The 15,549-nt window shown below is 38.2% G+C and overlaps 1 protein-coding gene across 3 annotated transcripts in view; it reads left to right on the forward strand.

Moving 5' to 3' along the window:
* Positions 1-15,549, forward strand: part of NMT2 (N-myristoyltransferase 2) — a 70,400-nt gene extending 54,851 nt beyond the window's left edge. For 2 of the 3 annotated variants that reach the window (XM_049881930.1, XM_049881932.1), the window contains 3 exons: positions 13,750-13,917; positions 15,131-15,268; positions 15,468-15,549. In XM_049881930.1, coding sequence (XP_049737887.1) covers positions 13,750-13,917; positions 15,131-15,268; positions 15,468-15,488 — 327 coding nt within the window. In that variant the 3' untranslated portion in view covers positions 15,489-15,549. Of the gene's footprint in view, positions 1-13,749; positions 13,918-15,130 lie in introns of all 3 variants that reach the window. The other variant, XM_049881931.1, reaches the window with a different exon arrangement.

A 15,549-nucleotide genomic window follows, 5' to 3' on the forward strand; every position in this document is an offset into this window, starting at 1 on the left:
TGTAAATCCTAACCTCTATGCCTGTGATTATAATCCCATTTGGGAATGGGTTGACTTTGTTATATTAATAAGGCATAATTAGTGTAGGCTATATCTTGAGTCAGTCTCTATTGAGATATAAAGAAGATTAAATGTAAGCTAGCAGAGAGAGACAGGAGAAGAGACATACCAGGCCACATGAAGATCACCGAGGAACCAGGACCTTCCCCCAGAGCCAACAGAGAAAGCCTTCCCTTAGAGCTGGCAGTGTGAATTTGGACTTCTAGCTTCCTAAACTGTGAAAAAATAAATTTGTTTGTTCAAGCCACCCACTTGTGGTATTTCTGTTAGAGCAGCACTAGACAACTAAGACAGAATCTGGTACTGAGAAGTGGGGGTGCTGCTCTAACAGATACCTACTATGTGGAAGTGGTTTTGGAATTGGGCAATGGGTAGAGGCTAGAAAAGTTTTAAGGTGCCTGTAGGGTCGCTGTGAGTCGGAATCGACTTGATGGCAATGGGTTTGAATAGTAAAAGCCTAGATTGCCTTGAATTATGGTAGAATTATGGATGTCAAAGGCAATTCTGGTGAGGGCTCAGAAAGAAGTGAGGAGAGCTATAGAGAAAGTCTCTGTCATCTTAGAGAATACATACGGCACCAGCAACATAACATTGCTAGAAATGTGGACGTTAAATGTGCTTCTGGTGAGGCTTTAAAAGAAAATAACAAATGTGGGATTGGACAGTGGTGGAAGGGTGATGTTTTTCATGCAGTTGCAGAAAACTTGTCTGAAGTACGTTCCAACGTTTGGTGGAAGGTAAAACTTGTAAGTGATGAACTTGGAAATTTGGCTGAGGAGATTTCTAAACAAGATCTTGAAGAGGCTGTGTGGTTTCTCCTTGCCGCTTATAGTAAAATTTGAGACGAAACAGATGAACTTAAAAATGAAAAAAGAACTTAAAGATTTGGAAAATTCTATTTGTACAAACTAAGGACACGTGTCCTAGAATTTTCACCAAGGACATGGCTGTACAATCTTTTGTTAAAGAGACTAAGTCTGTGACTAATGGATCTAACCAACTACCACAGCAGAAAACCCATCTGCTTAGACGAAGGGAACAGAGAAAGAACAGGAAGGAAAGAATACTGTCTGTCTCTTGGAATCCTACAGCCAGGAAACAGGCCAAAGGAGCTACATCTCTTTTCCTCCAAGAAAAGAAAAGGATCATCCCTGGAGCAGCTCGGAAATCAGCAGAACTGTTGGAAGGAGTATGGAAGCAGGCTGCATCGGTTTCAGAGGGCGTAATCACGGTTTCCTTAGTTTGAGTCAGGTCTTCCCCAGCTCAGCTTTGGAGTGTAGAGCTGCAGTTCATGAGTGCTAGGGGGATTGGGCTGCTGCCCAAAGCTGAGGGGGCAGAGCTGTCATGCCCAAGGGTCAGAAGAACAGGGCCTGCCAGAGCCGAGGAAGTGGGGTCGCCAGTCAGATGTGCTAGGAGCATGGGGCCGCCAAAGCTGAGGGAACAAGAGTTTCCTTCCCAGTAGGCCTAGAAGGTGGAGCTGAAGCTCAGGGCCAAGGGGCCTCCACCCAGAATCCAGAGAGCATAGCCAACATGCAGAGTCTGGAGGGCGGGTCCCTTGCCCAGATGGTCCCAAAGAACAGAATTATTTTTAAGCCTTGAGAGCTAATATAAATTTTCTGCTGGATTTTGGGCTTGCTTGGTGCTCGTTATTCCTTCTTTCCCTCCAGTTTCTCCCGTTTGTAATGGAAATGCCTATCTTATGCCTGTCCCATGGAGGTACTTTGGAAACAGATAATTTGTAGTCTAGATTTTGCAAGTTCACAGATGAAGAGGAATTTTACTCCAGGATGTCCATACCAAAACCCATTGCCATCAAGTTGATTCTAACTCATAGCTACCCTATAGTACAGAGTAGAACTGCCCCCATAGAGTTTCCAAGGAGCACCTTGTGGATTTGAACTCCAACCCTTTGGTTAGCAGCCGTAGCACTTAACCATTATGCCACCAGGGTTTCCAGGATGTAATACACCTAAAGTCTCACTCATACTTGATTTAGATGTTTCAGAAGATAAGATTTTGGACTTGGAGTTGATACAAGACTTTTGGGATGATATAATGGGGTGAAAGTGTTTTTGCCTGTGGCAAAGAATGAATTTGGGAGTGCCAAAGGGTGGAATGTTGTGGATTGAATTATGTCCTCAAAAAATATGTGTCACAAATCCTAACCTGTATGTCTGTGTTTGTGATCCCATTTGGGAATGGGTTGTCTTTGTTTAATGAGACAGAATCAGGGTTGGGTGTTTCTTGAATCAATCTCTTTTGAGACATAAAAGAGACTAAACAAGCAAAGGAGAGAAGCAGAGACGGGAGAAGATAGATGACATGGCACATGAAGATCACCAAGGAACAGAGCCAACAAAGAGAGAAAGCTTTCGCCTAGAGCTAGTGCCATGGATTTGGACTTCTAGCCTCCTAAACTGGGAAAAAATAAATTTCTGTTTGTTAAAGCCACCCACTTGTGATATTTCTGTTATAGCAGCACTAAGTAACTAAACCCATCATAACTAAGTAACTGAGATAGTAGTATTTCATTGTTTTGTTTATTTATTCATCTGTTGATGAACAGTTTGGTTGTTTCCACCTTTTGGCTGTTATGAAAAGTACTGCAATGATCATTGGTGTACAGGTTTCTGTTTGTGTTCCAGCCTTCACTTCTTCTGGGTTTATATCTAGGATTGGAATTCCTAGGTATTATGGTAGTTCTATGTTCAGCTTTTTGAGGAACTGCCAAAATGCTTTTCCACAGTTTTTGTACAAATTTTACATCCCACCAGCAATGGCTGGGGGTTCCAGTTTCTCCACAATCTGAATATCACCTATTACTTTCTGTTTTGTTGTTGTTGTTGATCATTGCCATTCTAATAGGAGGAAGGTAGTATCTCATTGCAGTTTTGATTTGCATCTCTCTAGGGTTTTCTGGGTTAATTACTAATGAGTATCTTTTCACGTGCTTTTTGGTCACTTGCCTATCTTCTTTGGTGAAATGTCTGTTTAAGTCCTTTGCCTAATTTTTGATTGTCTTTTTGTTAAGTATCCGTAACATTTTTTATGAAAAATAACTTTTCTGAAACAACAAAGCTAGTGAAAAAATGGTTTTGTTTTACATTTTTGCAAATTTCTTTAATGTCTGGCTTAGTAGAAGACAGCTGGATTCTCATACACCTTCTCCTCATTTATCAACATGGTTAAGTTCCTAAGACCAAGTCATTATGCAAAATAAGCATTATGCAAAAATGGAGGATGACCACATCAGATCACAAAATGGAGAATGACTACATTATTACAAAAAAAAAAACCAAACCCACTGCCGTCGAGTCGATTCCAACTCAAAGCGACCCTATAGGACAGAGTAGAACTGCCCCATAGGGTTTCCAAGGATCGCCTGGTGGATTCGAACTGCCAACCTCTTGGTTAGCAGCTGTAGCACTTAACCACTACACCGCCAGGGTTTCCACGTCATTACATAACTGCCAAATTACATTATTACATAACTGCCAAACCACTGAGAATCTTGGCCCAGCCAAGTTGGCAAACAACCTTAACCATCACAGCTAGCATCACTCTTGCCTTGCACCTTAGTGTTTGTTACTGCCAGACTTATGTTGTTAATGTGCAAAATAATTGGATAGTAGATTTTTGACTATTGTCGTAAATGCTAAATGTCAGATAATGAGATAGTCGACAACTGAGGAGAAGGTGTTAGCTTTTGCATTCAATCTGTTGTGATATTGTTTTAGTTGAAGCATGTGAAGAAAATGTTCCCTCTCATGAATATGGAAAAGGAGTATTTTAGTAGCCTTTTCAGGTAATTGTGGATATTCTTTTATCTGAAATCATATCAACGAACTGTACTCTTTGGCATTAAAATCAATTGGTCTGTCTTGTCCTTTGAATGAATCTTTTACCCATGTATGATTTTGTAACATCATACATTGGTCTTTGGAAAATAACAATTTAGTAAGTTACATAGAGCTTCCAAATATTGACATTTCATTATACAATATCCAAAAAATTGGATTCATTAATATCACCACTGCTCTCATCAGAAAAGTATATAACAAAGCTACAGTATAGTAGTGGATATAGATTTTCTAAAACTTGCACCTGAAAGCTCAAGTTTTATCATTGGGCATAGGTCCTGTCACTTGTTTTTCTTGAAGTGACAGGCTTAGGTCTTTCATTTTTAAGAAAATATGCCAGATACTCAAGTCTGAATGACCATAGTTTGTCATTCAGACTTTGAGGTAAAAGTGGTGTTCCAGGAAAGTCTCACAACTCAATCACACAGGTGCTTCTCCTTAAAACAGCCTTTATATCCCAGTATGCAACAGATATGCTTTACATGGTGTCATGGATTGAATTGTGTTCCCCCAAAATGTGTGTCAATGTGGCTGGACCATGATTCCCAGTATTGTGTGATTGTCCTCCATTTTGTGATTGATATGATTTTCATGTGTGTTGTAAATCCTAATCTCTGCCTGTGGCTAATGAGGCAAGATTGAGTTATGTTGAAGAGGATTAGGGTGGGATATAATACCCTTTCTCAGATCATATCCCTGAACCAATGTAAAGGGAGTTTCCCTGGGATGTGACCTGTATCACCTTTTATCTTACAAGAGATGAAAGAAGCAAGCAGAGAGTTGGGGGACTTCATACTACCAACAAAGCAGCACAAGGAGAAGAGTGTGTCCTTTGGACCCGAGGTTCCTGCATGAAGAAGCTCCTAGACCAGGGGAAGATTGATGGCAAGGGCCTTCCTCCAGAACCTACAGAGAAAGACTTGCCCTAGAGCTGAGTCCCTGAATTCAGACTTGTAGCCTGCTAGACTGTGTGAGAACATACTTCTGTTTGTTGAAGCCATCCACTTGTGGTATTTCTGTCACAGCAAGCGCTAGATAACTAAGACACTTGTAGTTCCCATTTCATCACACAGAATTTAAAAAGATGGGTACTTGATAACCAAATTAATAATTCTTAATGCTTTACCAAGGACATGCTTAAATGAAACTGACCTTTTTTTTTTTAACTGTGAAGTTGTGGTTGAAGAACATAATGACGAGTAGTATGGTTTGGTGCCACTGCCCTGTTTTGTGTTAAGGCATCAGCAATTTTATCTGCCACTGCTTTTGCATCATTAGTGCAGATGTCAGCACAGTGAACAAGTCAGATAACTTATTATTATGAAAGGATCCCTAGGTGGTGCAAACAGTTAATGTGCTCAACCACTAACTGAAAGGTTAGAGGTTCGAGTCCACCCAGAGATGCCTCAACAGAAAGGCCTGGAGATCTACTTTGAAACAATTAGCCATTGAAAACCCTATGGAGCACAGTTCTACCCTGACACACATGGGTAGACCCATGAGTCAGAATCCACCTGAGAGCAACTGTTTTTTGTTTTGTTTTTTAATGAAAATCGTTTTGCCTTCATAGGTTCCCCAAAAGGGTCTTAGGTACGCATAGGGGTTCATGCACTACACTTTGAAAACTGTTGCCATAGAGCATGTACTTAGAAGTAGAGCTTCTGAGTCAAAAGGTCAGACGCGTACCTTTGACATTACTAGAGATTGCCAAATATCTCACCAAAGTAGCTCATTAGCAGCATGAGCGTTTCTGTGTCCTCACATCCTCACCAACACTTGTTATTATCAGACTTTAAATTTAGACCTGTCTGAAGGGCATGAAATGGTATCCTGTTTTTAATTCACATTCCCTCATTTCCAATGAATTTGACATGTTCTTATACATCTATTAACCATTTTTCTTTCTTAAATAAGTTGGATTTTTTTTTTTTGGCTATAATCTTTTTGTTAATTTGTATATTTTTTGTATATTTTGATTACCAGTACTTTGTTAATTGTACGTATTATAGATTCCTTCTAGTCTGTGGGTTGCCATTTAGTTTTATGTTGTCTTTTATCGTATATTTTGAGTGTTAATTTTATCAAATGTGAAATCTCCCATATGGTTAAAGCTTTCCTTCCTTCACTTGGCCTAATATCCTTGGAATTTATTTTTATATATGGCTTGAGGTAGGAATCTAGTATTTTTTCTGTACGTATAGTCAGTTGTCTTAGCACTCTTAATAACTAGTCCTTTCCCCACACATTTGTGGTGCCTCCTTGTTATCATATACCAAGTTCCCATATATAAATAGGTTTGCTTCCGAGCTCTATTCTGTTCCGTTGTTTTATATGTCTGTCACTCCACAGTGCTGATTTTTGTTTTGTTTTCTTTTAAATGAGAGCACTTGCTTCTCATTTTTTTCTTTAAAAACTTCTTGGATCTTATACCCTTCTATAGACATTTTAGGATCTGCTGTCGAGGTCCACAAAACTATTAGGATTTTGACTGGAAATGGGTTGAGTTTATATATTGATTTGGAAAGATTTAACATCTTTAAAATAATGAGTCTTTCCATCAATAAACATGGAATATTACTTCCTTATTTAGGTTTCCCTTTATGTCCTTTAATAATGTTTATAATTTCTTTTATTTATTGAGCACCTGCTCTTAGCCAGCCACTCTTTTAGGCCTTAAGGAAGGCTAAAAACAGTAAATAATCATGCAACTTACCTTCTATTAGTTTGTTCCCTAAAAGTCTTCCATATTCTTTAATTGAAATTTTTATTGAGCTAACTGTAGATTCACGTGCAGCCACAAAAAATAACCAGAGAGCTCTCGTGTACCCATTACTCCATTTGCTCCAAGGGTAACATCTGGCAAAAGTATAGTACAATATTATAATTTTGATATTGATACAATGTCCTTCTCAAAGTCGTATTTTCATATTTTTTTACTTGTACTCGTTTCTGTGTGTGTGAGTATATTTAGTTCTTTACAATTTTATCCCATGTGTAGGCTTGTGTATCCATCACCACTTTCAAGATACAAAACAGTTCATCACAAGGGTCCTTCATGTTTCCCTTTTATAAGCTGCTGGTAACTGCTAATCTATTGCTACTTTTAAGTTTTTGTCATTTCAAGAATACTAAATATAGTATATAAGTGGAATCATAAAGTTTGTAACCTTTGGGGATTGGCTCTTTTCACTCACCAGAGATTGTTCAGATAAAGGAAATCTTACTGACTTGTCCTCAAGTTCACTGATTCTGTCCTCTCTCATCTGCGCTCTTATTTACTATTGACCCCATCTAGTGAGTTTTTTTGATTATCTGTTATTGTCTTTTCGATTCTATAGATGCCATGTGTTTGCTCTAACTTCTGTTTATTTATTTGTTTCTGGAGAGTTTGTAATCAACTGTTTAAGCATTTTGTGATGGCTGCTTTATAATTTTGTCTTTATAGTTTGTTGTTGAGAATATAAATAGGAAAAGGTACACTAATTCAGCAGTTTCTACATGAACAATTCAGTGACATTGATTACATTCTTCCAGTCGTGCAAATTATTCTCACCCTCCTTTTCTGAGCTGTTCTACCCTAATCAACATAAATTCAGTGCCCCCTAAGGTTCCTATCTAATCTTTCGAATCGATGTTGTCAATTCGATCCCGTATAGATAGTTTTTAAAAGAGCATAATGCTCAAGACAGACCATTTTTACTATGTAACCTAAACTACTGTTCAGTTTTAAGATGATTTCAGGGGATATTTTGGGTTTAAGGCTTAAAGATTATCTCAGGGCAATAGTTTCAGCGGTTCGTCCACCCTCATGGCTTCAGAAAGTCTAGGGTACATGAGAATTTGAAATTCTCTTCTGCATTTTATCCCTTTTGGTCAGAATTCTTCTATGGAATCTTTGATCAAAATGTTCAGTAATGGTAGCTAGGCACCATTCAGTTCTTGTCTCATAGCAAAGAAGGCAGTTGTTCATGGAGGTGATTAGCCGCACATTCCGTATCTTCCTCCTATTCCAGACTCTCCTTTCTCTGTTGCTGCAGGTGAATAGCAACCAATTGTGCCTTGGTTGGGCACTTACAAGCTTTTAAGACCTCAGGTGCTGTGCAACAAACTAGAAGGTAGAACAGAAGCACTAAACATGTTAGTAGGCCAGTTAACTGGGATGTCCCATGAAGCCATGACCTTAAACCTCCAAAAAAGAAGAACCAAAACCCATGAGGTGTTTGAAGCTTCAGCAGCTACTCTGTTTTGTTTTTGTATTTTTTTGCTTTTGCTATTATATTAGATAATCCATTGTTAAAAGGTAAACCTGACAGCATTGCCTCTGCTTGTTCTTCTAAGAATTTTGTGGTTTTAATTTGCACATTTAGGTCCATAATCCATTTTGAACTTGTTTTTGTGTATGTATGGTATGAGGCATGGATCCTGTTTCATTTTTCTGCATGTGGAAATCCAGTTTTCCCAGCACCATTTACTGAAGCAACTTTTCTTTTCCCATCAAATGGATTTAGCATCCTTGTCAAAAATCAGTTGACCATAAACGTGTGGGTTTATGTCTGGACTCTCAGTTCTGTTCCATTGGTCTGTGCATCTATTGTTACACCAGTACCTAACTATTTTGATTACTGTAGCTATATAATATGTTTTAAAATCAGGAAATGTGAGTCCTCCTACTTTGTTCTTCTCTCTCAGTGTTGTTTTAGCTATTCAGAGCCTCTTGCCATTCCATATAAAGCTGAGGGTTGATTTTTCTGTATCTGTAAAGAAAGCTGTTGGAATTTTGATCGGGATTATGTCAAATCTGTAGATCACTTTGGGTAGTACTGACATCTTAACAATATTAAGTCTTCCAATCCATGAACATGGAACATCTTTCCATTTATTTAAGTCTTCTTTAATCTCTTTCAGCAGTGTCTTATAGTTTTCATTGTATAAGTTCTCACATCCCTGGTTAGATTTATTCCTAGGTATTTTATTCTCTTAGATGCTATTGTAAATGGAATTGTTTCCCTAATTTCCCTCTCAGATTTCTCATTGCTTGTGTATAGGACTCAACGGATTTTGGCTTGTTAAACCTTGTACCCTGCAACTTTGCTAAATTCCTCTATTAGCTCTAGAAGTCTTCTTGAGGACTCTTTGGGATGTTGTATATGTAAGATCATATCATCTACAAGTAGAGATCATTTTACTTCTTTTCCAGTCTGAATAACTTTTATTCTTTTTCTTGTCTTACTGCTCTTGCTAGGATTTCTAATACAATATTGAATAGAAGTGGTAAGAGCGGGCACCCTTGTCTTGTTCTTCATTAAGTATAATGTTGGCTATTGGCTTTTCATATATGCCCTGAATCATATCGAGGAATTTCCCTTCTATTCCAATCATCTTTAGGGTTTTCATCAAGAAAAGGTGTTGGATTTTATCAAATACTTTCTCTGTATCCATAGAGGTGATCATGTGGTTCTTTTACTTTGTTCTGTTGATGTGGTGTGTTACATTGATTTTCTGATGTCAAACCATGCCTGCATTCCTGGAAAAAATCTTACTTGGTCATGGCATACGACTCTCTTAATATGCGATTGGATTCTGTTCGCTAGTATTTTGTTGACGATTTTTGCATCTGTATTCATAAGAGATATTGCCAGTAGTTTTCTTTTCTTGTGTGTTTGTCTAGTTTTGGTATCAGAGTTATGTTTGCTTCGTACAGTGAATTTGGGAGTATTCCTTTCTTCTCTATCTTTTGGAAGAGTTTAAACAGTATTGGTGTCAGTTCTTCTCTAAATGTTTTGTAGAATTCCCCAGAGAAGCCATCTGGTCCAGGACTTTTTTTTTGTTGGGAAGTTTTTGATTACTGGTTTGATCTCTCCAGTTGTTATGGATCTCTTGAGACTTTCTGTTTCCTCTTGAGCCAGTTTGCGTAGTTTGTGTGCTTCTAAGAATTTGTCCATTTCATCTAGGTTATCCAGTTTGTTGCCATACAGTTGTTGCTGTACAATTCTTGTCAGCTAACTCCAACATTTGATTTATCTCAGTGTTGGCATCGGTCGATTGTCCTTTCCCACTGAAGTTGTGATTTTCCTGGTTGTTGGAATGACAGGTAATTTTCACTTGTATCCTGGACATATTGCCTATTATGTTAGGAAACTCCAGGTCCTATTTAAATATTTAGTAGTCACCTTGTTTAGATTTAGCGCGCAGGTCCTGGTCCATTTTTGTTGCCTGATGTTCCAATGACAGTTTAGTTTTCAGAGCTTTTGCAGTGTCAGTTTATCTGGTGCCTCTGGGACTCCCACCGATCTGTGCTTATACTGTCAGAGTGATTAGAGGTTTTCTCAGGCTGGGCTACTTGGTGTCTACTGGTGGGGGAGGGGAGTCACAAGTTTGGGGCATCAGAGGGACTTCAGGACACCAAAGGGACTTCACTGGCCAGGCACTTTTGGTGGGATTCCCCTGCCTAAAGAGTATGGAGCACACTTCCCAGGCTGTGCTTATTGAGGCAGGATCCCCTCTGCCAGTGCCCCTTGGCCACCCTGGAGTCTCTGCCTAGAGGGGTAGAGAGAGGAGAGTCTTGGGTACTAGGAGAAAAATAGGCCTCTGGGATTGAGAGTTTTTAATCATGAATTGATGTTGACTTTTATTCCATGCTTTTTCTGCACCTGTTGAAATACGTTTAAACTGTTTGCCAAATGGAACTATTTTTACATCTGTGCTTTAAGCCCTACTGAGTCATGGTATATTTTATTTATACACATACACACACATTAGATTTAGTTTCCTAATATTTAGGATTTTTTCTTCTATACTCATGATTGAGGTCAGACTGTAATTTCCCTTTTGTACCCTGTCCTTGTCCTATTTTGTTATCAAAGTTAGACTAGGTAATGAGTTGAAGAGCTTTCCCTCTATTTCTTTTTTTCCTGGAATAGTTTATATAATGTAGGAGTTATCTGTTTGTAGGAGATCGGGTAGAACTTATGTATAAACCACCAAGTCATGGTGCTGTTTGTGGGTAGATTTTTTTTTAAGTCAAGCAGTCTTTACAATTAATTGGCTATGAAGGACTGTGGGAGGAACCAAAGGAGATGATTACTCCACTCTTCCTCAAAAGTCAGATAATAATTCTAGTAACGTTTTAGCACCAAAGAAGGAAAGAGTCATTTTATCGTTGATGTGAATATGAAGAATCAGTTCTTTAGAAAGCAGATAATGATAATTGGGAGGGAGGCAGAGCTAATCAGGTTCTAAAGCTGCCCTGAGTGATCACAGTGTATGTGCCTATAAAATACAGCATCGATAAATTCATAGGAGAATGTAAAATCCTCATTAAAGCTGAATGTTTAGGTCTTTAATTCATTTCTAGTACTGAGGTGCTAATGTAGAGCAATAGAAAATCACTTTAGTTTAATCCCTCTAATTTCTTCATGTCTGGAAAAAAGTCTAATGAACCAGAAGCGCTCAAAAATCAGATAAACCATCTCTTTGGAATTTTCTGCTGGAAAAACTAGCAATGGCATGCATGTGGTCCAGCTTCTTTAGCCATATAATTCAAGCATATCATATTCCAAAATGCGGCAAAGCCACCGTATCCGATCAAAACAACCCCAACAGTACTGGCTAGTTTCCTTTTATTAGAAGTTATGCCAGTGATGCTGAAATAAACCCCATTGATTACCTTCTGTTTTATTTTTGATACTTGCAGATTTCTCAGATAGTCACATGTGTGTGTTTTGGTACAGAACCAATACCTTTCACAAACTTCTGAAGAATAGCTTCCAAGCTCAATATTTCACTTTCAATTTTAAGCTGATAAAATTCTTGCTCTGGGCTAAGCTGGTGTTAGATATTATATTGTATCTTTTAGCTGGAGAAGAAGGTAGCCTTCTAATCCTTAGAGCTATTATTTCTGCAAAAACAATAAATCTGCTTTTATCACTCATTTAGTCAACTGGAGGGAAGCTTTTCTTTTGAGGATACTCTCCTTCCTAAGAACTTTATCTCCCATGCATCTGTCAGTTTGTCGTATTGTGGGGGATCGCGTGTTGCTATGATGCTGGAAGCTATGCCACCAGTATTTGAATACCAGCAGCGTCACCCATGGCGGACAGGTTTCAGCTGAGCTTCCAGACTAAGAGAAATAACATTGTGGATAATGGGAATTCCAGAACAATTAATTGTGCTCATGAGGAATCTCTACATGGATCAAGAGGCAGTCGTTCGAACAGAACAAGGGGATACTGCTTGGTGTAAAGTCAGGAAAGGTGTGCATCAGGTTGTATCCTCTCATCATACGTATTCAATCTGTATGCTGAGCAGATAATCCGAGAAGCTGAACTATATGAAGAAGAGCAGGGCATCAGGATTGGAGGAAGACTCATTAACAACCTGCAATATACAGATGATACAACCTTGCTTGCTAAAAGCGAAGAGGACTTGAAGCACTTACTGATGAAGATCAAAGACCACAGCCTTCAATATGTATTACACTTCCACATAAAGGAAATAAAAATCCTCACAGCTGAACCAATAAGCAACATCGTGATAAACAGAGAAAAGATTGAAGTTGTCAAGGATTTCATTTTACTTGGATCCACAATCAGCAACCATAGAAGCAGCAGTCAAAAAATCAAACAACGCATCGCATTGGGCAAATCAGCTGCAAAAGACCTCTTTAAGTGTTGAAAAGCAAAGATGACATCTTGAGGTCTAAAGTGCGCCTGACTTAAGCCACGGTGTTTTCAGTTGCCTCATGTCCTTTTTTTTTTTCATGTCCAGGCGAAAGCTGGACAACGAATAACGAAGACTGAAAAAGAATTGACACCTTTGAATTGTGGTGTTGGAGAATATTGAATGTACCATGGACTGCCAAAAGAATGAACAAATCTGTTTTGGAAGAAGTACAACCAGAATGCTCCTTAGAAGCAAGAATGGCGAGACTACATCTGACATACTTAGGACACGTTATCAGTCCTGGAGAAGGATGTCATGCTTGGTAGAGGGTCAGCAAAAAAGAGGAAGACCCTCAACAGGATGGATTGACATAGTGGCTGCAACAGCAGGCTTAAGCATAGCAACAATTGTGAGGATGGCACATGATCGGGCAGTGTTTCGTTCTGTTGTACATTGGGTTGCTATGAGTTGGAACCAGCTCGACGGCACCTAATAACAACAAGAACTTTATGCAAGTAGCCAGCTAGCACTTAGGCTAAGATAGCTCCATGCTCTTCCGGGCTTTTACCCAACATAGCGTACCAGTTGCATTTGACTTGATTCCAGTTCATGGTGACTCCATGTGTTACAGAGTAGAACTGTGCTCCATAGGGTTTTCAAGGTTGTCTTCTGAGATGCCTCTGGGTGAGGTTGAACTGCCAACCTTTCAGTTAGTAGTAGCCCAACCCTTAACCAATTGCACCACCCAGGGACTTCCAACATACTGTTTTTAAAAAAAAAAAAAAAACCCATTGCCTTCCAGCCGATTCTGACTCATAGCAACCCTATAGGACAGAGTAGAACTGCCCCATTGGGTTTCCAAGGCTGTGTAATCTTTATGGAAGCAGACTGCCACATCTTTTTCCTGCAGAGCAGCTGGTAGTTTTGAACCACCAACCTTTCAGTTAGCAGCTGAACGCTTAACCACTGCACCACCAGGGCTCCTCAACATACTCAACATACTATAAGGGGCTTCAAATCAGACTACCAAGAAGGAAGTATGAGGTGTTATTGCTTAGCATCCTCACAGAAAGTTATGATGCAAGTCAAAGATCAAAAAGTTAGTTTAAATGTGTGGATTAAACTTTTTCAAGGAAGTATTGACCTGACATCACCTTTGTTCTTATAGAGCTCAAGTGGTAAATTAACTGACTTCCTGAGCTTCTACACACTCCCTTCAACAGTCATGCATCACCCTGTCCATAAGAGCCTCAAAGCTGCGTACTCCTTCTACAACGTTCACACGGAGACACCCCTCTTAGACCTCATGAATGACGCGCTCATTATAGCCAAGTTGGTAAGCAACTCATTGCTTCTCTGTGCCATTTTCTCAAAATACTATGTCAGGACATATAAACATCTCACTGTATTTTTTTCCACACAGGTGGAATTCATTCCAGATATTTTTTACTGTTGACTATCATTCAAAGGAATAATTTTGATAAGAGTTTCTTTTAAAATTTTAGTGGCTATTTTTGTCATTAATTCTTTTGCCAAACTTAAAAAACAAGAAGATATTTTGTACTTACCAGATACATCTAACACTTCTATAATATATAAAGCCCATAATGTAAGGAAAATACATGAGTTACAGTGTATAATTAGCAGCAATAAATTTTTTGTTTCAATTTAGTCTCTGAATTTTAAAATGAAAGGAATTCAATTCAAAATATACCTTACTATATTGTGCTAGTTTTCTCTTTCCTCTGTGTAGAAGTTGGGATAATTGTCAGATTCTTGCTACAAATGATTTTTTCTTTAAAAAAGACATTGAAATCAGCATTTTGATGTAATTATTGAATGTGAGAAAATATTGCTTATAAGACATTGAGAAGAGCACAAGAAAAGCATCTTCCTAGTATTTGATAAGACGTTTTAAAAGCTGTCTTACTTAGGGATCCAGAAATCAACATTACCCTCAGATTCTTTGGTCCTGTTGCCCATTTTCAGCTGTTTCACAAAAAAGGCCAGTAATCATTTAAGGCAAAACCCCCAAGAAACTTCACCTGCACCACATTTTACATGTTATCTTATCATTGTCTAATATATTAAAGAAATTTGATTTTAACTATGAAAATTTTACTGAAATTAATTCTCAGTATCAACCCAAGACAAAACATACTATTTAAAGTCTTTACAACTTTGATTCCTTGCTGTAGCTTCAGCTAAGTCAAAAATTAGAACGTTCAATAACTAATAGTCTCTGGAGATGGAGCCCCCTTAGTTCCTCTAAAACAGGTACAAAATATTTTTGAAATCTTAATAATTGTTTTACTATGTCAGAGTTAGCCCTCACACCAGATTTTTTGATTCAGCATTTCTGGATTATCTTGGTGACTCCACCAAATTCACTATTAGTTTAGCAAGAGTTTTGAACTGAATTCTTAAACTACACTGTATATTGCAGGCATCAATATTTGAGCTTTTAATAATTAAATGTTATACCAAAATGCATAATGTAGAAAGCACTCTAGTCCTTTGGTATTTTTAAATTCTTTTTACATTGGCAGAAAGGATTTGATGTATTCAATGCACTAGATTTGATGGAAAATAAGACATTCTTGGAAAAACTCAAGTTTGGTATAGGAGATGGCAATTTGCAATATTACTTGTACAACTGGAGGTGTCCAGGAACAGATTCTGAAAAGGTAAGTGACATGGACACAGAGTTTGTACAGAGAAGAAATACATTTACCTAGAAAACCCCATGCTTACTTCCCTTAGGATTTTTAAGAGGTTTTGTTTTTTTGGGTTTTTTTTTTTTAAATACAGATCTATTGTAATTCATTATCATTTAAATTTTCTTGATTACTTGTTCTCACTATTCCATTTCTTCCCTTCCTGTAGGTTGGACTCGTATTACAGTAGTTGGATATTTTTATTTCTAGAACTCTGACATCATCATTTGTTAATATTCTATTTAATGATT

This window comes from Elephas maximus, chromosome 4, assembly GCF_024166365.1.
Source record: "Elephas maximus indicus isolate mEleMax1 chromosome 4, mEleMax1 primary haplotype, whole genome shotgun sequence".
NCBI lineage: Eukaryota > Metazoa > Chordata > Mammalia > Proboscidea > Elephantidae > Elephas > Elephas maximus.